This window comes from Enhydra lutris, unplaced genomic scaffold, assembly GCF_002288905.1.
Source record: "Enhydra lutris kenyoni isolate GAN:26980312 unplaced genomic scaffold, ASM228890v2 scaffoldscaffold2, whole genome shotgun sequence".
NCBI lineage: Eukaryota > Metazoa > Chordata > Mammalia > Carnivora > Mustelidae > Enhydra > Enhydra lutris.
In genome coordinates, this window is record NW_019154086.1 from 66,436,023 (window position 1) to 66,462,249 (window position 26,227).

At 37.9% G+C, this 26,227-nt stretch overlaps 1 protein-coding gene across 2 annotated transcripts in view; it reads right to left on the minus strand.

Annotated features, from left to right (window-relative positions):
- Nucleotides 1–25,184, minus strand: part of LOC111148097 (TBC1 domain family member 23) — a 62,116-nt gene extending 36,932 nt beyond the window's left edge. For both annotated transcript variants that reach the window (XM_022504511.1, XM_022504502.1), the window contains exon 1: nt 24,899–25,184. In XM_022504511.1, the coding sequence (XP_022360219.1) occupies nt 24,899–24,951 (53 nt within the window). In that variant the 5' untranslated portion in view covers nt 24,952–25,184. The remainder of the gene's footprint in view (nt 1–24,898) is intronic.
- Nucleotides 25,185–26,227: the final 1,043 nt, after the last annotated feature.

The following is a 26,227-nucleotide window of genomic DNA, read 5'->3' on the forward strand; positions in this document are numbered from 1 at the left end:
TACATTTTTTAAAAAACTTTCACAAATGTTATAAATTGATTTTTAGCCATGAAATAGCCACTTAAAATAACTAATTCCCTCAGAATTCTCAAAAGCTGAAATTTCACTCTGTATAATTTAAATATTCAATACATTAAAAAAATCTATACAAATAAAAATCCACAATTCCACCAGGTAATTTCTAAAATTGTTGAAAGCAGCCAAAAAGATAGTATCCTACTATCATCAGGAAACCAAGATTTTATCAAATTTTTGTGTGTGTAGGTGGTTTTGAGAAAAATAATTTACTCCCATTCCACATCCTCTCAATAAGACCATGTAAACTTCCCCTACTGATAGGATTCCAAAAATATTAGTTTAAATGTATAAATTTTTTTTTAAAGATTTTATTTATTTATTTGACAGAGATCACAAGCAGACAGAGAGGCAGGCAGAGAGAGAGAGAGAGGGAAGCAGGCTCCCCGCTGAGCAGAGAGCCCAATGCGGGACTCGATCCCAGGACCCTGAGACCACGACCCGAGCCGAAGGCAGCGGCCTAACCCACTGAGCCACCCAGGCGCCCCTAAATGTATAAATTTTTAAAAAGATTTTATTTATTTGACAGAGAGAGAACATAAGCAAGGGGAACAGCAGGCAGAGGGAGAAAGAGAAGCAGACTCCCCAATGAGCAGGGATCCCAATATGGGACTCGATCCCAGGACCTTGGGATCATGACCTGAGCTGAAGGCAGATGCTTAACTGACTGAGCCACCCGGGCACCCCAAGAAGTGTAAGTTTACTAAAGTGCTGCCCTCTTAAGAGGAAGGAATTAAATGAAAATGTAATCACTTGGGATCATATTCAACACAAATGTAGTGAGAAAACTTGAGAGTTTTCTTAACAAAGCTACCACAAATTCATAAGGACAAGAAAATAACAAGTAACCCTGCAAGAAACATTTTGTTCTTTTGCTATATAGTCACCAAAGTGTTGGAGGAGAAAGTGAGGGAAAGAGATTTCAAGTCAGCTGCTGAGAAATGGTTCAGGCCTATAGCTGATGAAGAATGGATTTTATCTATTATCTTCTGGCCAAAATGTATGAGAGAGCCTGTTAGAATTTGGAAGATTGTTTGCAACCGTGAAAAAAAAAGAAAATGAGTAAATGCTGTATTTTTTAAAATGCTGTATTTTTAATGATAAAGTATGTAAATGAACTGAAAACACCATTGCATGAGATAGAACTCTTCCACAAAATAAATAAAGAATTAGAATTTTTCCTTTTTTCAGTGCAAAAACCCTTGGTTTCTTTTTGAAGTAACTGTGCCAAATCCCTTACTATTCCAGACAACAAAGTCAGTATTGTGGGGCAAAATGCCCACCCCTCAACATTTTTAAATCATAATAATGTACAAGCACATCCCTGTTGATACAGCTGCTATTGGATTCTTTGATGCTGCTCCCAGGGAACCACAAACGTGGTCTCCAGCAGTACAACCATGAGCAAGAAGCCAGAAAATGCTCCAACCTAAGTAGTAAAAGGGATTTCTCACAAATTAAGTAATTAAAAGTAACATTATCTTCTGAACAAGGTATTCAAAAAGTTCAGTTACCATACCTCCAACATTACAAATGCACTTCTAAAGCAGGAAAACAGTTGAAACTAGTGAAGTTAAATAATTCATATAAGGCTCAAGTTCCTAACAAAAGATAGAAACTCTATGGCACTTAGCTCTTAAACAAAATTTTCCTTCCCCAAACCCAAGTTTCCTTCTATTTTTGACTATGCAATACCTAACATTCAAAAGCAAGACACCTGTCTGGTGGAGTATAATTGGGTGGATTACAGTTTTTTAAATCTTCTTTGGTGACGGTGGCTTCTTACTGACTTCACAAGCTAAAGACTGGTAGAAATGTACTGTACACTCAGGCAGGTCCTAAAATAGAAAAGTACAGGCCTTGTCCATTTATCCTAGTTAAGTCTGAAAAATAATTGTCTATTTTGCTCAGAAGGCTCATGGCAAAACAAATTCAAAGCTTCGGGTTTGCAAAGTAACAGAAATACATCTCTTCCCAGATCTCTTTTGTGACACTAAAACCGTATTTGTTAGTATATACTATAGGTTACTGCTGATGATCTATCAATGACATATTTTCAAAACCTAAATAAAACATAATAGAATATCCCCTCACCTAGATTTTGTTCTGGCAAGAGAATATCCCCTCACCACAGATTTTGTTCTGTGGCAAAAATCACCTAATCTAAGCATTGTAACCCACACATTGTTTTAGAATTATAGCAAGGAAACAATGTGACTACATTCATATGACATTAGTTTAATGCTTATTCAAGCTAGCAACTGGATAAGACTTTTCTTCTTCAGCCAGATGGGAACTTCTAGCATACGGAAGCATTTGGACAATGAAAGTTAAGAAGGCATGGTGGTGCAAGGGGGGGAATATGAATTTTCAAGCACTACCAAATTAAACATGGATTCTAACTGCTTCTAGGATTAATAAATTCAATTTGAAATTCTGTACATAATTATTTTATGAATAAGCCATAAAATAAATCCATATGAAAGTATAACTTTTTTTTTTTAAGATTTTATTTATTTATTTGACAGAGAGATCACAAGTAGAGAGGCAGGCAGAGAGAGGGGGGGAAGCAGGCTCCCCGCTGAGCAGAGAGAACCCGATGCGGGGCTCGATCCCAGGACCCTGAGACCATGACCTGAGTTGAAGGCAGAGGCTTTAACCCACTGAGCCACCCAGGTGCCCCGAAAGTATAACTTTTTTTTAAGGAGTTTATTTATTTGACAGAGAGACAGCGGGAGTGGGAACACAATCAGAGGGAGTGAGAAAAGGAGAAGCAGGCTTCCTGTGGAGCAGGGAGCCCAATGCAGGGCTTGATCCCAGAAGCCTGGGATCATGACCTGAGCCAAAGGCAGACACTTAATGACTGAGCCCCCCAGGCGTCCCTGAAATTATAATTTTTAAAAGCAACTAGATTATATATGCTGTGTTCCTAAAAGTTAAAGAGTCACAGAAAACCTGCCATGGGGGGGGCACCTGTATATTACACTTTTCTAAATATTTCATTTATTTATTTGAGAGAGAGAGCACAAGCAGGGGGTGGTGGGGCAGGCGAAAGGGAGAAAAAGGCTCCCCGCTTCATGGGGAACCTGATGCAGGGCTTGATCCCAGGATCTTGATCTCTTGGCCTGAGCTGAAGTAAGACACTTAACTAACACTCTCCCAAGCGCCCCTACACTATTCTCTAAATTGTTTTTCCCCTAACCATATTCTAAAAACTTCTTTTCCCTATAATTTCAAAAATTGATGAAAACTTTAATTGGACATACTCCAAACAAGAGATGAAAACAAGACTTAGTTCATCTCTCCTTTTTTAAATGTATATCTTTCTGCATTCAAACTCCATATCCATTATCAGCCACTCTCCACTCCTCCCACCCTGCTTCCAGCCTCTGACAACCACTGATTTACTTTCTGTCTCAAGACATTTACCTACTCTGGACATTTTATTTTTTAAAGTTTATTCATTTTTAAGTAATTTCTACACCCAACATGGGGCCCCATGATCATGACCCCAAGATCAAGAGTTGCATCTATGCTCTCCCAATTAAGCCAGCCAGTGCTCCAATTCTGGACATCTTCTTTTTTTTTTTTTATTTGACAGACAGATCACAAGTAGGCAGAGAGGCAGGCAGAGAGAACAGGAGGACAATTCTGGACATCTTATGTATGGAATCTTATTTATGTGGTCTTTGTGTCTGGTTTATTTCATTTACCATATTTTCAAAGTCTATGTTTTAGCATGTATCAGTACATGATTTTTATTGCTAAATAATATTGCACTGCCTGTATATACATTTTACTGTTTCTTTTTGTGCACGCATGCACACGAGAGAGAACACAAGCACACAAGACTGAGCATGCACACAGTGGGGTAGTTGGGGCAGGGGGAGGCCAGAAGGAGAGGGGGAGAAAATCCCAAACAGGCTCCACGCCTAGCTTGGGGCTTGATCTCAAGACCCAGAGAGCAAGACCTGAGCCAAAATCAAGAGTTGGACACTTAACCGATGGAGCCACCCAGGCACCCCTCTACTGCATTTTATTTATCCATTCATCAGTTAATGGGTATTACAGTTGTTATTAACTTTTTGGATTTATGACTGTCTCTTAATTTGAACATAAATATTAATAGTTCAACTGGTTAAATGTATGATGCATACATATGATTTATTAACTATTTAGTCTTAAGAAGGTCTGGAAGAATTTAAAAATCAAGTCTATTAAAACCACACCTATTAAGATGGCTATTATTAAAAAAAACAAAAACAGAAAATAAGTGTTGGTGAGGATGTGAAGAAACTGGAACCCTGTGCACTGCTGGTGGGAATGTAAAATGGGATAGCCACTATGGAAAACAGTATGACTATTCTTAAAAAAATTAAAATATTGAAATACCATATGATCCAACAACTGCAACTTCTGATTCTATCCCCGAAAGAAGTGAAAGCAGGAACTAGAACATTGAACAGATATGTGTACAGCCATGTTCATAACAGCATTATTCACAATAGCCAAAGGTGGAAGCAACCCAAATATACTCCAGTGAATAAACAGATAATGAAATGGGGTATATACAGAAAATGGAGTATCATTCAGCCTTAGAAAGAAACTGACACATCTACAACATGAATGGATATTAAGGATATTATGCTATGTGAAATAAGCCAATCACAAAAAGACAAATACTGTACCAACTATACTTATTTGAGGTACCTAGAATAGTCAAATTCATAGACAGAAAGAAAACAGTAGTTGCTAAGGACTAAAAGTGGGTCAAAGGTATGTCAGTATCTATTAGAACAAAAACCAAAATTGTGCAAGGTGGCTACTTCAGAGAAATGAGATGGGAAGGACATTTACTTTGCACATAGCATCAGTCAGTAACCCTTGAGTATATTTACGTCTTATATTTGTATGTACTGCTTGAACAATTTAAATATTTATGGATTCCTTTTTAACATGTATACACTTTCAGTCAGCAATAATTTAGAATGAGTAAAATTATTCAGCTAAAAGCATGTTCAAAGTAGTGCTTATTATGACTATGAAAACTACATTGTAGCTGTTTTAAAATGAGGAACTGATTTAAATTAGTAAATGGAGTTATCAGGCAACAATTCAAAATGCTGAAAAACAATTAATGACATGGAAAATATTTATCATATTAATGACATATAGTAAGTTAAAAAGTGGGCAGTTTTAAAACTAACATACAGCATATATGTGTTAAGAGAAATAGTACACTATCCTCACTCCCCACCCACTCTTTTCCACACACACTGTGAAGCTATTAAAATGTTTATTTCAAGTAGAGTGCTTATAGGACAGTTTTAATGTGTCCCTTGTTTTCTTTTCTTTTTTTTTGGGGGGGGAGAGGGTATTATTGTAGTCTGTAATGAGCAAATATTTACAAGAAAAAAGAAACAAAAATGACGCTTCACTTCTTGTCCTCTGTCTTAACTCCATGGCCTAAGACCTTAAGCACATTCTTGACATCCTAAATGTCACTCTTTGTCCTCCTGCCTCATTAAAGCTACACATTCTCAGCATTGGGTTAATCTAACCAATTCTGTCTTCTTTTGTTCCTATACTCTGCTCAATAAAGACTTCATGGGAAAATTAATTCAGACAACTTTATGAAACTATCATAAATTCACCATCTTTTCTAGCTGCTTGGCATCAAAGCTGGCTGAAAGTTTCCTATTCACCACATTCTTCAGAACCCCTACACAGCCACTTTACCTCATCTGACTTGAAAGAAAAAATACAGGCCAGCAGGCTTCTCTTCCCTTTGATCTCAGCCCCTCTCCAAAAACAAACAGAAGCAACTTACCATGATCTCCAGACATCATTCCTGACCTTCCTTTATGCACAGACATCTATGTATCTTTTCTCTAATATTCACACTGGTAACTTCACCTAGGTCTTCTCTCTTTCCCTGAACTCCTGTGAAGCCATGTGCCACCAATCATCCCCTCTCTCCTATCTTCCACTTTCTCTTTTTCCAATATGCTCAATATCGGCATTAGAAACAACATCAACACCACCACAAAAGCTCCTCCAAACTTTCTTTTCCACCTAGTTACCAAACTCTTGGTTGTTCCTTTCACAACAAAGCTTTCTGGAAAAAATTCTCAACAATATATGTCACTATTTCTCCCTCATCTTCCCCTCAATTCCCCCTCTTTTATTCCCCATCATTTCTCCTCCCTCTTTCACCCCTACCCCTCCACAGGGACACTCTCGCTATGCTCCCCACTTCCTGCCTAATATCCAAATCTTTACCTTAATTTAACCTTTCCAAGGAATCTGACAACTCTTCCTTCAAAAAAAATATACAAATGGCCTATAAGTCATGAAAAGACATTCAACACCTTTAGCCATTAGGGAAGTTCATTCCAATTGTAGTATATGTGCTGCTGAAGTGAGCACGCCATTAGGGAAGTTCAAATCAAAACCACAATGAGATACCCATTTCATATCCACAAGATGTGAGCATATAATGGCTAATATCAAAAGGACACACTAAATTTCATACCCATTAAGGTGGCCAGCATCAAAAAAAGGACAAGGATGTGGAGAAATTACAATCCTTGTGCAGTGCTGGTGGGAATGTAAAATGGAATAGCCAGTATGGAAAAAGTCTGGCAGTTACTGAAAAGTTATAGAGAATTACCATATAATCTAGCAATTCCACTTCTGGGTATATATCCAAAAGAACTAAAAACAAGGACTCAAACAGTTATATCTACATCCACATTCATAGCAGCATTATTCACAATAGCCAAAAGTGGTAACAATCCAAATATCTACCGATGGATGGGTAAACAAAATGTGGTATATAGGGGCGCCTGGGTGGCTCAGTGGGTTAAAGCCTCTGCGTTCAGCTCAGGTCATGATCCCAGGGTCCTGGGATCGAGCTCCGCATCAGGCTCTCTGCTCAGCAGGGAGCCTGCTTCCTCCTCTCTCTCTGCCTGCCTCTCTGCCTACTTGTGATCTCTGTCTGTCAAATAAATAAAATCTTTAAAAAAAAAAATGTGGTATGTACATACAATGAAACTATTACTCAGCCTTAAAAAGGAAGGAAATGCTGACAGACGGTACAACTTGGATGAACTCTGAAGACAAGCGATAAGTGAAATAAACTAGTCACAAAAGAGTAAATATTATATGATTATACTTATATTAGGTACCTAAAATATTCAAATTCATAGAGATAGAAAATGTAAGTTACCAAGGTTACAGGTAGGAGAGGTGAATAGGAAGTTATTGTTTATTAGTTACAAAGCATACGTTTGGAATGATGAAAAATCCTGGAAATGGATAGTGGTGAGTGATGGCTGTACGTAACTGTGAATGTACTTAATGTTACTGAATCGCACATGTTAAAATGATGAAACTTAATGTTATACATATTTTACATTTTATAAGTTTTATAAGTAAAACTTAATTGTTATATATTATATAAATATATATAATTTTATATGTTTCGATATATTTTAAATATATATATTTAATGTTTTATAAATATATTTAAAAAGACAACAAAGGGACGCCTGGGTGGCTCAGTTGGTTAAGCAGCTGTCTTCGGCTCAGGTCATGATCCCGGCGTCCTGGGATCGAGTCCCACATCGGGCTCCTTGCTCATCAGGGAGCCTGCTTCTCCCTCTGCCTCTGCCTGCCATTCTGTCTGCCTGTGCTCGCTCTCTCCCCCTCTCTCTCTCTGACAAATAAATAAAATCTTTAAAAATATATATATATAAAAAGACAACAAAAACTTGTACATCAGTGCTTATGAAGGTATTATTTATAATAGCCAAAAGGTAGAAGGAATCCAAAAGTCCATCACCTGATGAATAAATAGAATATAACATATTCATACAATGGAATATTACTCAGCAATAAAAGGAATGAAGTATTGATACATGTAACATGTTGATAAAAACTGAAAACATGCTAAGTGAAAGAAATCAGACACAAAGGCTACATATTACATGATTCCACTTACATGAAATGTCTAAAGCAAGCAAATGTACAGACAGAATTAGTGGTTGTCAAGGGTCTGGAGTGACAAGGAATTAGACAGACTGCTGATGGGTAGGGGGTTTCTTTTGGGGGTAATAAAAATAGTCTAAACTTAGATCATGGTGATGACTGCCTGACACACTATAAATATACTGAAACCACGGAACTGCATATATACTTCAAATGGCTGAATTTTAAGGTACATAAATTATATGTCAATAAAAACATTACAAAAGAAGTAACTGGATCAAGGTGCATTAATTTAGGGCTTTTAAATGAAGCTACTGTGTCAAGCCCTCATTTACCATTTCAATGAAGGAATTTATCATATGAAGGATTCAAGCCACACCTTAGGTTAAGGGGTAAGAACTTCCTCGCCTCTTCAGTTCCTCAAGTTAGTAGCAGTTCGTTTAACACCATTGTGGGAAAGGAACAAACTCCTAAACAGTTGCATGGCAGCTCAATAGCAAGACCGCCAAGAAACTGAGAATATAAAGCCCTTGAGGAAATCTATTACAGAGAAAATAAAATTTTTTAAATCAGAAAATGTGACATCAGACTCTATACACTTAACAGTTATGTGACCTAGAATACAAACGTATTCTTCATCTATAAAATGGGGATAGTATCAGATAGTACCAGTACCATGAAGCAAGAGGTGGGAAGTATTCACACAGCATATGAATTATCTTCTGTTCTACCAGTGTATCCCTCCCACTCCTCTTTCCATTCCATCTTAATGCCTACAGCTTGCCTAAATCTGTCCTTTTCAACTCTCTTTCTGGATAGTCTCCATAGGCAATGAAGCCTTCACTGTAGTTGTCAGACAGTAGTTGCTAACATGAACCATTTACGGGTACACGTGACACAAATTCTGAGACAAATGAAACAATAATAAAACATAGAAAAAAGAAAACATGTATGTAGGAACACTAAGTCACTCTTCACTTTGTTAAGGATAAATATTTAAAGGCAATAGTAACACTCAATAAATGTTTTTTAAAGAAATAGAAGGCATTCATACAAAATAATGAAAAAGCCCTAGAATTAAGCAATTAGTAATCATTCCCAGGAACTTATTAGATAGTATGATTTCTCATAGCCTATTCAACTTCAGAATAACACTCCTGTCACCTGAGCATATTGAGATAAATTTCTAACTTTAGACAGGATGTTCTCTGAATGGAAAAAAAATTTTTTACCCATGAAGCCTCTCAGTCTACCAAATAAACCAAATCAACTTCACCAGTTTTCCAAATCCTTAAAATCTAATCCTTTTTTTTTTTTTGGATTTTATTTATTTATTTGACAGAGATCACAAGTAGGCAGAGAGGCAGGCAGAGAGAGAGGAGGAAGCAGGCTCCCTGCTGAGCAGAGAGCCCTATGCCAGGCTCCATTTCAGGGCCCCGGGATCATGACCTGAACGGAAGGCAGAGACTTTAACCCACTGAGCCACCCAGGCACCCCAAAATCTAATCCTTTTTGAAAGACTGGAATGTGAGACAGGAATCCATCAAAATCCTAGAGAACACAGGCAGCAACCTCTTCAACCTTAGCCACAGCAACTGCTTCCTAGACATGTCTCCAAAGCCAAGGAAAACAAAAGCAAAAATGAACTATTGGGACTTCAACAAGAAAAAAAGCTTCTGAACAGCAAAGGAAACAGTCAACAAAACTACAAGGCAACTTAGAGAATGGGAGAAGGTATTTGCAAATGATGTATCAGATAAAGAGCTAGTATCCAAAATCTATACAGAACCTACCAAACTCAACACCCAAAAAAACCAAACAATCTAGTCAAGAAATGGGCAGAAGACATGAACAGACTTTTCTCCAAAGAAGACATACAAATGGCCAATAGACACATAAAGAAATGCTCTATATCACTTGGCATCAGGGAAATACAAATCAAAACCACAACGAGATACCATCTCACACTAGTCAGAATGGTTAAAATTAACAAGACAGGAAACAACAAAAGTTGGCAAGGATGTGAAAAAAGAGGAACCCCCTACACTGTTGGTGGGAGTGCAAGCTGGTGCAGCCACTCTGGAAAACAGTATGGAGGTTCCTTAAGACGTTCAAAATAGAACTACCCTATAAACCAGCAATTGCACTAATAGGTATTTACCCCAAAGATACAAATGTAGTGATCTCAAAGGGCACCTGTACTGCAAAGTTCATAACAAATGTAGTGATCTCAAAGGGCACCTGTACTGCAAAGTTCATAACTGCTCATCAGGGAGCCTGCTTCTCCCTCTGCCTCTGCCTGCCATTCTGTCTGCCTGTGCTCGCTCTCTCCCCCTCTCTCTCTCTGACAAATAAATAAAATCTTTAAAAATATATATATATAAAAAGACAACAAAAACTTGTACATCAGTGCTTATGAAGGTATTATTTATAATAGCCAAAAGGTAGAAGGAATCCAAAAGTCCATCACCTGATGAATAAATAGAATATAACATATTCATACAATGGAATATTACTCAGCAATAAAAGGAATGAAGTATTGATACATGTAACATGTTGATAAAAACTGAAAACATGCTAAGTGAAAGAAATCAGACACAAAGGCTACATATTACATGATTCCACTTACATGAAATGTCTAAAGCAAGCAAATGTACAGACAGAATTAGTGGTTGTCAAGGGTCTGGAGTGACAAGGAATTAGACAGACTGCTGATGGGTAGGGGGTTTCTTTTGGGGGTAATAAAAATAGTCTAAACTTAGATCATGGTGATGACTGCCTGACACACTATAAATATACTGAAACCACGGAACTGCATATATACTTCAAATGGCTGAATTTTAAGGTACATAAATTATATGTCAATAAAAACATTACAAAAGAAGTAACTGGATCAAGGTGCATTAATTTAGGGCTTTTAAATGAAGCTACTGTGTCAAGCCCTCATTTACCATTTCAATGAAGGAATTTATCATATGAAGGATTCAAGCCACACCTTAGGTTAAGGGGTAAGAACTTCCTCGCCTCTTCAGTTCCTCAAGTTAGTAGCAGTTCGTTTAACACCATTGTGGGAAAGGAACAAACTCCTAAACAGTTGCATGGCAGCTCAATAGCAAGACCGCCAAGAAACTGAGAATATAAAGCCCTTGAGGAAATCTATTACAGAGAAAATAAAATTTTTTAAATCAGAAAATGTGACATCAGACTCTATACACTTAACAGTTATGTGACCTAGAATACAAACGTATTCTTCATCTATAAAATGGGGATAGTATCAGATAGTACCAGTACCATGAAGCAAGAGGTGGGAAGTATTCACACAGCATATGAATTATCTTCTGTTCTACCAGTGTATCCCTCCCACTCCTCTTTCCATTCCATCTTAATGCCTACAGCTTGCCTAAATCTGTCCTTTTCAACTCTCTTTCTGGATAGTCTCCATAGGCAATGAAGCCTTCACTGTAGTTGTCAGACAGTAGTTGCTAACATGAACCATTTACGGGTACACGTGACACAAATTCTGAGACAAATGAAACAATAATAAAACATAGAAAAAAGAAAACATGTATGTAGGAACACTAAGTCACTCTTCACTTTGTTAAGGATAAATATTTAAAGGCAATAGTAACACTCAATAAATGTTTTTTAAAGAAATAGAAGGCATTCATACAAAATAATGAAAAAGCCCTAGAATTAAGCAATTAGTAATCATTCCCAGGAACTTATTAGATAGTATGATTTCTCATAGCCTATTCAACTTCAGAATAACACTCCTGTCACCTGAGCATATTGAGATAAATTTCTAACTTTAGACAGGATGTTCTCTGAATGGAAAAAAAATTTTTTACCCATGAAGCCTCTCAGTCTACCAAATAAACCAAATCAACTTCACCAGTTTTCCAAATCCTTAAAATCTAATCCTTTTTTTTTTTTTGGATTTTATTTATTTATTTGACAGAGATCACAAGTAGGCAGAGAGGCAGGCAGAGAGAGAGGAGGAAGCAGGCTCCCTGCTGAGCAGAGAGCCCTATGCCAGGCTCCATTTCAGGGCCCCGGGATCATGACCTGAACGGAAGGCAGAGACTTTAACCCACTGAGCCACCCAGGCACCCCAAAATCTAATCCTTTTTGAAAGACTGGAATGTGAGACAGGAATCCATCAAAATCCTAGAGAACACAGGCAGCAACCTCTTCAACCTTAGCCACAGCAACTGCTTCCTAGACATGTCTCCAAAGCCAAGGAAAACAAAAGCAAAAATGAACTATTGGGACTTCAACAAGAAAAAAAGCTTCTGAACAGCAAAGGAAACAGTCAACAAAACTACAAGGCAACTTAGAGAATGGGAGAAGGTATTTGCAAATGATGTATCAGATAAAGAGCTAGTATCCAAAATCTATACAGAACCTACCAAACTCAACACCCAAAAAAACCAAACAATCTAGTCAAGAAATGGGCAGAAGACATGAACAGACTTTTCTCCAAAGAAGACATACAAATGGCCAATAGACACATAAAGAAATGCTCTATATCACTTGGCATCAGGGAAATACAAATCAAAACCACAACGAGATACCATCTCACACTAGTCAGAATGGTTAAAATTAACAAGACAGGAAACAACAAAAGTTGGCAAGGATGTGAAAAAAGAGGAACCCCCTACACTGTTGGTGGGAGTGCAAGCTGGTGCAGCCACTCTGGAAAACAGTATGGAGGTTCCTTAAGACGTTCAAAATAGAACTACCCTATAAACCAGCAATTGCACTAATAGGTATTTACCCCAAAGATACAAATGTAGTGATCTCAAAGGGCACCTGTACTGCAAAGTTCATAACAAATGTAGTGATCTCAAAGGGCACCTGTACTGCAAAGTTCATAACAAGCAATGTCCACAATAGCCAAGCTGTGAAAAGAGCTGAGATGTCCATCAACAAATGAATGGATAAAGATGTAGTGTATACACACACACACACACACACATATGTGTATATGTACATATACACATACACAACGGAATATTACTCAGCCATCAGAAAGGATAGATACTTACCATTTACATCAACATGGATGGAACTGGAGGGTATTATGCTGAATGAAATAAGTCAATTAGAGAAAGAAATTATCATATGGTTTTACTCATATGTAGAATATAAGAAACAGTGCAGAGGATCATAGGGGATGGTAGGGAAAACTGAATGGAAAGAAATCAGAGGGGGAGAAAAACCATGAGACTCTCTACAGGAAACAAACAAGGTTGCTGGAGGGGTAGTGCATCAGGGATGGGGTAACTGGGTGATGTGCATTAAGGAGGGTACATGATGTGATGAGTATCGGATGTTATATGCAACTGATAAATAACTGAACACTAGATCTGAAACTAAAGATGTACTATTGTTGGCTAGCTGAAATTAAATTAAAAAAAAATCTAATCCACTATAAAAAAAGACCACATGGGACCTAGAATATATGTTAATCACCTAAAATTCAAAGAGTACAGAGAAACTATAGAGAAAAAACAATTACCAATTTTTTTCCAATTTTTAATTTAAAATTTTTAATTTTTAAGTTAATTTGGTATCATAAAGTTTTCGGGGCCTAAGATATATTATTTCACTAAAAATAAAAATTTTAAAGCTGCGCTATTAAGGTAATCAATACAAGCCCAAAGCCTGCTATGTAAACATATTAAACATGTTATTTCTACTGCATTGGCTATTACTCAAACTTCTGAGTCTGCCAGCAGTATTAAACAGAGCCAAGAGATAAAATGGACTCAGAACTTACAGCGCTCAAAAATATAAAGAACAATATAGACTGTGATTATTGTTTCCTCAAATATTTCCACATTCGCTTATTTAACAGGTCCTATACATGACCTACTCCCTTTCAAAATCTTCTTTTCCCCTCCTTTTCCAGTTCAACTCCTTGTAAACAGTAGTCACCACTCATCTCTACTTAATCTCATTCACTCAAATCCCATCCTTACACTGTAATTGCTCCAAAAAGTCATTAATCATCTAATTCAGTCCTTGTCCTCTTTACATACTCTGCAAAGTTAGATTCTCTCCTTAAAACATTCTCCTTAAGTTTCCGTTACTTCCCTATACTTCTCTCTAACCCTTGCTATGAATTTTCCTCCCCTGCCCAAAGTACTCTTTTATTCATACCTTCAATAAATATATATAGAGCACCACCACCTGCTAGCCACTGTGTGAGGAACTGGAGGCAATGAACAAAAAGTCATGCTCTCATGTAGCCTATATACTAGCTGGCAATTCCAAGTTTTATTGTTAAGTCCTGTTATCTGAAACCCACTCAAAAATGGTGGGAGCAGCTCCTTCTGAAGTGCAGCCTATTTTGATTTGTCCAGAATGTAAATCACTATGAGCACAGATTAAACCATGACAGGCCAGCCTGCCCACATATATATTACATCCAGGCACAAGCCTCTGATCAATTACTGAAAACTCAAAAATGACCAGCTAACTAGTTCTAAGTACCAGCAGATTGTGTAACAGTGTCAAGCTGCACATGTGAAGTTGTAGTTCCATGACTTACTTTGTGCCACCTTATTTCTGGTTATGTCTTAATGCCCATGTCCTGACACATCAGCATCAAAAGCTTTGTCTGAACTTACTTTGCTACTATTGCTAGCAAACTGGTTACAAATTACTACCACACCAATACTCCTTAATTAGTTCCTGAAAATTTTGTATGCTATTCGGTAGATATGGAAGTAAGACAACTTTGCTACACATTCACACCTACAGTAGATATGGATGAAGTTCAATAACCACTATATGTACTGTGTACCTTATTTTTATTTTATTTATTTATATATTTTTTTAAAGTAAACTCTATGTGGGGCTTGATCTCATGACTCCAAGATCAAGAGTCCCATTCTCTACCAACTAAGCCACCCAGGAGCCCCATGTGTAACTTATTTTTAAATACCAATCTCGAACCATCAAAACTTTTGTTTTAAAAAATGGTTTATTTTACTTACTTATTTATTTTGGGAGAGAGAGAGAGCAAGCAAGCTGGTGAGTGGGGTTGGGGGACACAGAGGAAGAGGGAGAGAGAGAATCTCAAGCAGGCTCCACAGCCAACATGGAGCCTGACGTGGGGCTCCATCTCACAACCTGGACCTGAGCCCAAATCAAGCATTAGATGCTTAACCAACTGGGCCACCCAGGTGCCCCTCAAACCATCAAAACTTTCTAACAACAAACAGTATGAGACATATTAAGAAATTACCATGTTACCTTACAATCTGTGAGAACACAATATGGTAATTGTGAAATCTTGATGTTACCTGGATTTTTGTCAGAATTAGACACACTTATTACAGCATTTTAACAAGATGTATATTTGAATGCCAAGAGAAGAAAAATCCCATTCACCAGCTTTTGGAAAAAAAAAATATATCAGTGAAACTTTGTGTCAGGATCAGATCCACAAAAGCAGCTTTGGGAGATTCCCTTACCAAATGATACATCCTCTTCAGAATTTATATTTAAGCAGGATTTTATGCTAAGTAAAAAAAAGTATAAAGTTAGTCCTCTATTCTTGACAAGCCAAACAAACATGGTATCTACATTATTTCAGCAGTGTGCAAAAGGCAAAGGAGACAGAGATCATAGAACTCTGCTCTGTAAACTGCTAGAATTAACTAACTACAAATGGAACAGATGCTTTAAATCTTCAGACTTATTTTTTATCCATAATCCATGCAGATCAAATCTCACCAATGCTACCAATGGGGTACGCCCCTTCTGCTACAAAAAAACTCAGGAATTTTTACCTAAGCAAAAGAAAAAAAAAAGCAGCTTAAGCAGCTCCTCTTAACTTTTACTCTATGCATAATGTTGCAATGCATTTGCTGTAAGACTTTGCTTGCAAAATGAAAGAGTATCTTCTTTACTAATGGGAAGTTGACTTTATAAAGAGTGCTCCAAACCCTTTCCTCTTTCACGCTTCCTCAAAATAAAAAGCTCCTAATAAACTGTTCTTTTCTATACATAAGAGGTGACTTTCCAGTACTTCTTTTTTTCCAAGATTTATTTATTTATTTTTGAGAGAGAGAGGAAGAGAGTGCAGGCATACACAGTGGCGGGAGAGAGAAACAGACTCACTGCTGAGTGCAGAACCCGATGGAATGTGGGGCTCCATCTCAGGAACCTAAGATCATGACCTGAGCTGAAATCAAGAGCCAGATGCTCAACCAACTGAGCCTTCTAGGCACCTCGACTTTCTAGCATTTTTATTGCACAAAGAAATGCACCAGGTTTCCCCCACCCCCACCAAAGCAGTAGTTTATTTGGAAAATAGAGTATGCCCTTTACCAAAGAGAAAGAATGGGATGAAAACACAAGTCAACATAAAACAGCAAATTACTTATTTCTATCACAAATTTCCAATTTATCCAAAATGTAATGAGAAATGAAACACTACCAATAATCCTGTCCTTGAAACCGCCATATTAGAAAATAAAGGAACACTACTACAAATGAGGTGATAAAACTGCATGTCTTTCTAAGGGTACCCTGCCAGAGGAGATTAGTTTGGCAAAGAAATACACAATAGATTTTTTTTTTAAGATTTTATTTATTTATTTGACAGACAGAGATCACAAATAGGCGAGCAGCAGGCAGAGAGAGAGGAGGAAGCAGGCTCCCCACTGAGTAGAGAACCCCCGATGAGGGGCTCGATCCCAGGACCCTGAGATCATGACCTGAGCTGAAGGCAGAAGCTTAACCCGCTGAGCCACCCAGGTAACCCACACAATAGATTTTTTTAACTTGCATTGCAATCGTCAATAATTTATTTGATTAAAGATAATCTCAGTTACTTTTGTATCAGTGGTTAAATCTAAATAGAATCTACAATATAAAGCTCAAGAATTGCTAGTATTTAATTGCACCACCATATGAGATAAATATATTCTTCTATGGGTCACCTTAATACTTCAAAACAGGGGCCAGAAACGCCCTAAAAGAAAAAAAAAAAAAAAAAAAGGAAACTCCTGAAAGGGGAAAGTAACCAAAAGAGAGTTATTTTAAAACCAAGTTTCTTGGGGCACCTGGATGGCTCAGTCGGTTGACCATTTGCCTTCAGCTCAGGTCCTGATCCCAGGGTCCTGGGATCAAGCCCTACATCAGGCTTCCTGCTCAGCATGAGGGAGGGTCATCTGCTTCTCCCTCTCCCTCTGCTCCTAACTACCCTTCTCAAGTGCTCCCCCCCTCTCAAATAAATAAAATCTTTAAAAAGAAAAAAGAACCAAAAATCAAGTTTGTTTCTCCAATATCCCTGAATAAAACAAAAGAAAAATTACTGATGAATTTACTGTATAACTACTTCTATTTTCTAATTAAGTATCACTATTATGTTTTCACGGACTATAAAAATTCTATTTTATACATAATATAGGTATATATATTATTCATGTAACATATATTTAAGATAATTATACAAATACATTTAAATATATTTAAATACATTTCAGATATGTACATATTATCTAAATGTGAATATATATATCTAAATGTGAATATATAAGCATAATATCTCAAGATCAAAAACTAATCTATTTATTTTTGGCAAGGGTATGAGAATATATTGTGAAAACTAAAGAGGTTTAAAGCTATAGTATACAATGCTCTGTATCACATCCCACCATATCAGTCATGAACTGTCCCTTCTTGTGCATATAAGACAGACAAAGTGGTAACAGCTTATGCATATCCTTATAGCTTTACAGGTGCCATAGATAAATACATATGTTCAACAATGCACATCTTAGACTACTGTGTCTTTCAAATCACAGACTGAGCATAGGACTACCATATCTTTTTTTTTTTTTTAAAGATTTTATTTATTTATTTGACAGACAGAGATCACAAGTAGGCAGAGAGGCAGGCAGAGAGAGAGGAAGGGAAGCAGGCTCCCTGCTGAGCAGAGAGCCCGATGCGGGACTCGATCCCAGGACCCTGAGATCATGACCTGAGCCGAAGGCAGCGGCTTAACCCACTGAGCCACCCAGGCGCCCAGGACTAGCATACCTTAATTTTTATTTATTTTTTTTTTTTTTAAGTAGGCTCCACACCCAGAGTAGAGCCCAACACAGACAGGGCTTGAACTCAAAGCCCTGAGATCAAGACCTGAGCTGATACCAAGAGTCAGACGTCTAACCTACTGAGCCACCCATGTACTCCAGGACTACCATATTTTTAATTGGGTTCTCTATAGGTGTCTGTTCAAGTATATGTGAAATACATAATATTTACGCAATCAACTTTAGAAAGGGCACAGGGCTGAAAGAGAAAGAAGTTTAAGTCCCAGATTTTCCACTAACTAGGTTTGTCATCTGACCATCCCAAGCCTGTCTTCTCATCTCTAACCAGAAAACTACAATAATTCATAACTTCCCCTTCTCAAGGAACTGTTGTAAAAGCCAAACAAGATAGCAAATATAAGCATTACATTGAGATAAATTCCTATAAAAACATACAGTATTTTCTTATATCCTGCTAAAATTATTAAATATCACCACAGCAAGTTTTTATGTTTTATGTAACATAACATATGTTTTATGTATTTTTTTAGTTTTATGTAACAACTGCTTTAAAGCAAGAAAAGCACACACTACAGCATTTCTATCCAACTATGAAATGCTGTATTGGCTTAAGGATAAGAAAAAACTCCTTTAACCCTCAAGAAAAAGACAGGAAACTTGAAACACATGATTCAATGATTTAATGATTTAATTACTGATCATTTTCTCAGCTCAGGTCAAAGGTCAGACAGACTTAAAATTTCAGGAAATAGGTTTTTCTTTTTTTAAGATTTTATTTATTTGACAGAGAGAGAGATCACAAGCAGGCTGAGAGGCAGGCAAAGAGAGAGAGGAGGAAGCAGGCTCCTCGCTAAGCAGTGAGCCCGATGTGGGGCTCCATCCCAGGACCCTGAAATCATAACCTGAGCCGAAGGCAGTGGCTTAAAACCACTGAGCCACCCAGATACCCCAGGAAATAGGTTTTTTTTAAACTGGCTCTTAACTTACTGTTCTTGCATTTCCACAAGAAACAATTTGCTCTTGTAAGTCTAACATGAGGGACTGATTTATTTTCCATTCATAATTCTCAATACCTAAGTAAGTTACTTCAAGCACTGTCCCCTTTCAAGCTATATAATCCTATTCAAGCAAGTCAGAACAATGCAACTTCTGGCTTCTGGTTTTAAATCTGTCTCAAATTTTTTCTAAAACACTACATAGCAGCTTGAATATAACCAGAATTTAGTTAATGTCTGCTGAATGCTTTGCTAAACTCTGGCTTGCTTTTTGATACATAAGGGAAGTCGCTATTTTTAGTTTATTCCAAGTAGAATCCATATTTTAGTGTAAGCAGCAGAAATGATTTGCCACACATAGTTTATCAATTCTGTTCAGAAGACACCTACTCATAAGTTGGCTGTGTATTGCAGCACATTTAACAGGGTACTCCTGAATTACCTGACTTGCCTCTAAGATAGGGAATATACCTGTACTCTTTTCAGTAAGCACAAATAAAGGAAAGTAAACCAATTGAGTACTTTTTTTTTTTTTTTGGCATGCAAAAACCAGGTACTACAATCCAAAGGAGTAAAATCCTAGAAGTGAATTATTATTTAGGAATTACCTTTAAAAACAGTAAAATATGGGGGCGCCTGGGTGGCTCAGTGGGTTAAAGCCTCTGCCTTCAGTTCAGGTCATGTCGAGTCCCACATCGGGCTCCCTGCTCAGCAGGGAGCTTGCTTCCCTTCCTCTCTCTCTGCCTGCCTCTCTGCCTACTTGTGATCTCTGTCAAGTAACTAAATAAAATCTTTAAAAAAAAAAAGTAAAATATGAATTATAAGAAAAACATTAATGTAAATACTATAAACAAAATAAGTCTTTTTAATTTCTTTTTTTTACATCTTCTTAATTTCTAATCATTGTCTGCATTCTAATTTACAAAACCAAACAGCTGTCACTTAAAAACCCCTAATTCAAAACAGTAAGTTTTATTTTCCTTTTCATTTTTTTCATTTTCTGTAAGGTAATATCCAGTCTGCCCAGAACCACAAGCTGTCAATATTCCTCTAAAACAAGTTCCATTCTCTTTCATATTAAATGTATTTCTTTATTGATTGTATCATTTCTGAAATTGCAATCACCTACTCCTTAAATCTCTCCTCATATTTCAATGCTTATGAAATGGGAAGCACTGAGAACACTATTTACAAAGTGCACAGAACTTTGAAAAAGACCCTATTATTCCCAAGACAATTCTATTCACATTTCAAATGAAAAATAAAATCTTCTTTACAAACTGCTACTTTTACAATTTTAAGAAAAGTTTAGCAATAATTTAAAAAGTTTAGCAATAAATTAAAATCATGACTTTAAAGTATATACTCTACAATAATTTTAAACTGAACGCAGAATATCAACAATTGTAAAATTAAAATCTAAAGAAAAAACATTTTTTAAATTATGACTTCAGATGTTTAGGCCTTATGTCAGGAAGAAAGCCTCAGAAAATGAGAAACTTTTGTTCAAATTCAAGGCTGACTACTTCAATACCAAGAAGATAATTATCAACCTTTGAATTGTAAAAATTAAACATTTGTTTGATTTTTACAAAGCAGTAGCTTGTTTAAATTTAAATAATTTCAAACTCGTGGGCACCTGGCTGGCTCAGTCAGTAGCACATGATACTCTTGATTTCACAGTCATGAGCTCAAGACCCACATTAGGAGTAGAGTTGACTTAATAGAAAAAAAAAATTTTATAATAATAATTTCAAACTCACTATAAACATTTTTAAAGGATTTCTCCAGACCCTCTGAGCTTGTGTGGCTGCAGTTTTAGAAAGTTGGAGAGCTATTTTCTGGTATCTTTGGTTTTTCATAAAAGGTGAGTGTACAAGCAATTACACAGTCAAAAAAAAACAATGGAGTTAGAAAATGTATATGAAATGACAGGTTGGTATGTTATTGCACATGATTTTACAAAAGTCACTCAGACAATAAACATCCACTGAGCCACCTGCTATCAGCCACAGCCCTTGAGAAGTTCACTATGTAAACAGCAATGATAAATCATATAATCAGATAAATTACAGCATAATGTGTTAGATGAAAAAATAGAACTGAAATATATAGAGAAAAATTCCTCTGGCTAACTCATTTCAAGTTATACATCAACTAGAATCTTGCTAAAGAATATGGTCCATGAACCAACAGAACTGCCATCATCTAGAAGCTAACCAGTCAGAAATACAAAATCTCAGGTCCCAAGCAAATCTACTGAATATACCTTTTAACATGATCCCCAGGTAACTGTAATGCACATTTAAATTTTGAGAAGCACTGGCCTGGAACATAACTGAAAATACATGAGTAAGTATTATCTTGTACTTTTAAGATCTTTGGGCCCCATCTTGAACCTTTTTACAAATGTACACACGGTTTAACACGGTTAGCTACCTAGTATCACAGATTAAGAACAAACTGGGAAATACTACTAAGAAAGAAAGAAAACAGAAAAAAGTAACAAAAAGCAATCTCAAAAAGAGATGGTTGTATGGGGCCATTCATTTAACATAGCAACTATCTACCTATTCTGCCTAGATAGGTCTCACTGTATTACAAAAGTATAATAGTAATTTATATTCTTTTTTTTAGATTTTTTTTTAATTTTTATTTACTTATTTGACAGAGATCACAAGTAGGCAGAGAGGCAGGCTGGGGGAGGGGGAGCAGGCTCCCTGCTGAGCAGAGAGCCCGGTGCGGGTACGGAGCTTGATCCCAAGACTGTGGGATCATGATCTGAGCCAAAGGCAGAGGATTAACCCACTGAGCCACCCAGGTGCCCCAGTAATTGATATTCTTAAATGTGCCTCCTCTAACTAGACCACAAATTCCTTGAGGACAGGGACCTAGTTTTTTTCTTATACACTTAACTCTGTAAACTGAATGACCCTAAGTCACTGAGCTAAGTTCAGGTTAGGCAATGAGATATATAACACATTTCAGGAAAAATTACAATAAAAATGTGACTTGGGGCCCCTGGGTAGCTCAAACAGTTAAGCATGTGACTCTTGATTTCAGCTCAAGTCATTATCTCAGGGTCATAAGATGGAGCCCCGCGAGGAGCCTGGTTAAGATTAAGGTTCTTTGCCTCTCCCTCTGCCCCTCTACCAACCTCCCCCCCCAACAACACACACAAACACACACACACACTCTACTCTCTCTCCAAAAAAAAAAAAAAAAAAAAAAAGTGACTTTTTTTGGGGAAGAGTAAACCCTCCCCATTCCATAACAATCCATTTACCAGTCTAAGAACAGAGGCTTTCCAAATCTATGACTCCAAATCCAAATGTCTTCTCTGACTATATTCAAACTCACTCCAAGGGGACACCCTGGAGTGGAGGAAGCGGAGAAAAGGGAGAAAGAGTACATGAGAATGGAAGGAGAGCAGATCAAAGAACACCTCGGGGTTCCTCCATTCATGAAAATAAAAACAGCAAAAGCTAAAAGCCACACAAAAGGTACAGTAGCCCTAGAAGAGAACAAATGCTACCTTTAACAACCATTAATTCCATGTTCCTTGCCTCTGTGAATCAGACTCATACTCACAATCCTCCTAAGAACTTCTCAAAGATATTTTAACTCTAGAAACATTTCTCACAGTGAGTGAGCTGAATAAAGCCAGTTTATGATATAAAAAATTAACACTTCCAAGACAACAAATTTCATGAAGTTCTAGTCCTCACTCTCTAAACAATCATTAGTTTTCTTGCCTATGTCCATGCTCACACTATTACTCCATTCAGAGGCCCTTCCCATCTGTTACTCTGAATGCACTATCCAATGTTAGCCACTAGCCATGTGTGGCTATTTAACATCTGCACTGTGGCTAGATCCAATTGAGATGTAGGCTAAAAGAAAAATACACGTTGAAATTTGAAGGCTTATTACCAAAAAAGATATAAAATTATCTAATTGGTTTCTTCCAGCAATGATATATTGAAATAGTATTTTAGATATAATAAAATAATTTCAACTGTTTTTGTTGTTGTTATCGTTATTTAGTTTTTAATGTGGCTACTAGAAAATTTAAATTACAGGGCACCTGGCTAGCTCAGTTGGTGGAACATGTGTCTTTTGATCTCAGGTTGTGAGTTTAAGCCCCAGGCTGGGTGTAGAGATTACTTAAAAAGTTTAAAAAAGGGGGTGCCTGGGTGGCTCAGTGGGTTACAGCCTCTGCCTTCGGCTCAGGTCATGATCCCAGAGTCCTGGGATCAAGCCCCGCATCGGGCTCTCTGCTCAGCGGAGAGCCTGCTTCCTCCTCTCTCTCTGCCTGCCTCTCTGCCTACTTGTGATCTCTCTCTGTGTCAAAAAAATTAAAAAAAAAAAAAGTTAAAAAAAAAACTTAGAAAAGAAAAATTTAAATTACATATGTGGCTCACATTATATTTCTATTGGACAACACCAGTCTAAATCCTGTTGATTCTTCAAGGCCTAATTCTAATACCTTTGCTTCCGTGAAGCTTTTCCAATAACTGCAAATGAAGTGGCTTCTGTCCCCCCCTGAAATCCCATAACATTTTCACTCACATTCCCAAAGAGCTGGATCAACTTTACCTTGTTACTGAGTGTAACTGTCACAGCTCTAATATAAGCAAATTGAGAAAAGAAACTATATGTAGGTCACCGGTAAGTTTTCCTCCTACACCTTGGAGAGTACATGCATGCACTAAGGTAATACTGGATGTCTGCTAATTGAAAGTTGAATTTCTCAGTTATTATCTATCCCTTTCAATGATTTCCACTTCAGGATTAAAATCCATGGCTAAAATGTCTTGTATAAATTTTAGGCAAACAGCTTTATTACATAAGCTGTATACATGTCACATGATGAAAAAGCAAATCTAAAACTATCTAATACATGTGGTCAACATACTTAAATACAAAAATTCAAAAAGCCTCTGAAGGTTTCATCTTTTTTTTTTATGATATTAATGTCCCTAAAAATATTCTGTAAAGATCCACTATTTCAAAAAGAGGAGCCCTTCCCAAAGATTAACGACACTGGGTCACAAACTCCACCGAAAACTACTGCAGGTCCCTCCCCCCTCCACAACTCTAAGTCAGGTAAGCATGCAAAGTCTTGGGAGCAGCAAGAGCAACGTCCAGAAAGCATCCAAAGCTGTAAAGATTGAGCTGTGAGGAAAGTGATCAGAAGAAAAAAGACGACTTGTGTGAGACGAATAATGCGAACTGCTGAAACGCAAAACAAGAAATAAAAGCTAGAATAAAAAATAGCTCAACTCTGTGGGAGGGATCCTCCCCTGAGTATGTCTCTCAACCTCTCAGGCAAAGGTTGCGGTGGTCATTTCAAGGGTCCTGTCTTCAAATGGTATTCTAGTGCCTAACATCTGTATCCGCGAAACTTCCTTCCGAACCAACCTACTCTAACTCCCAGGGCCACATATTCCGGCCAAACCCAGTCCTGAAGCCACTCTCTCCAGCACGTTTTGGAAACCGATTAACGAAAGCGGAGGAGCGAACTGAGACCCCAGTACCCGGGTGACACCCCTCTCCCTTGGAATCGGGCCTTAGCCCCTCTGTCTTGACGGAATTGGCTGAAAGAACCCGGCCGGCAGAGGGGGCGGGGCACGGCAGTGGACTTTGTCTAGAAAGGGTCTTCCCGTTCCATGCTGGAGCCTGCTGGTGTCTCAGGGACGGGCAGGACGGTGAGAAGGAAGAATAGAAGGGCAATAAGAATCAGCCCTGGGCTTCACTCACCAGCCGTCACCGCTCGACGTTGGCTCTGGCAGGACCTCTTCTCCTTCCGCCATTGCTGTTGACGTCCACGTCACTTTGCCGAAAAGTGGACCCGGCGCCGGGACCGACTCGGAGATCCAACGTCGTAAAAGATTCTCGGAAGTCTGAGACTAAGCTTCTGGAGAGGAAAAGAAAAAGGGAGGAGGGAAGAGACGGGAGGAACGCAACGTCACGACAACCCCACCGCGAAAGCCAGCTTGGGGGAGGAGACTTGGTCAAAGCTGTTGCCCTTTCAAAGACTACGTGTCCCAGGATGCCCCGGGGGCCCGGACGGAATGAGAGCGTAGGGAGAGTAGGCGGAGCTGGATGAGGGAGCGTGACCTGGTAAAAGGTCCTTTGAGCGTCGCTTTTTAGCGTCCGTTTGGCTTCTTCGTTACTTCTTGGCGTCCTACTTGGCAAAGTCAGAACTGGGAACCCTCACTGGTGGGAAGAATAGGAGAGGGGTGAATGCCACAGGGAAGGTGGAAGGTAGGAGGATAGCCACATTTCAGTCATTTCCGACTGTAACAACTGGGTTTGCGGAAAGAGTTGGGTCTGAGGAAAGGTCACGCCCACTCCTATTTGTGGGACGCGGTCAAAAGTACAAATGGAGGTCAAGTACTTTCTGCCTGAATATAAAGTTGTTTGAAAACAAGCGCTAAAAACAAAGGAAATATGTTCCAACCTACCCCCTTGATACATATCTTCTTAATAACCTGGAAGATCAAATCCAAATTTAGATTTCAGAATTCCTGGAGTTCCAAACAGAACTGCCACGTTTCTTCTCTTCCCACCCTACTTCTTTTCCTCTTCACAAGTATGGGCACCTTGGCCTCCACATCTAAGCTCGGTCCACATCACTGACATCGAAGCACCAGCCTCTTGTCTCCCCTTGTCCATAACTGGCGTGCACAAGCGCAGGAGGATGAACCTAGGGAAATGCTTTTACAAGCCCTGAAACCAAAACAAATGAAGTAGAAAGGCATGTAGCAATATGAATAAATCTGAAAAAAACATAATGTTAAATGGACAAAACAGATTGCAGAAGGTTAGGTAAGGTATGGTGTCATTTATATTTGGTGTTAAAAATGGGCAATACGACATACTGTTTGATGAATAGGTGCCTATGTGCTTTTTAAAAATGAAGGGGAAAGATAGAAAAACTGGAATGGAATTTCTCATACAGCCAGACATTAGTTAAAGCAGTGAAAACAGATTTTATTCAGAAACTACTGACAGTAGGAGAAAGAGAGGAGCTCCATTCCAATTGGTGCAGAGGTGATTAGAGGTATTAAAGGGAGAATGAGGGAG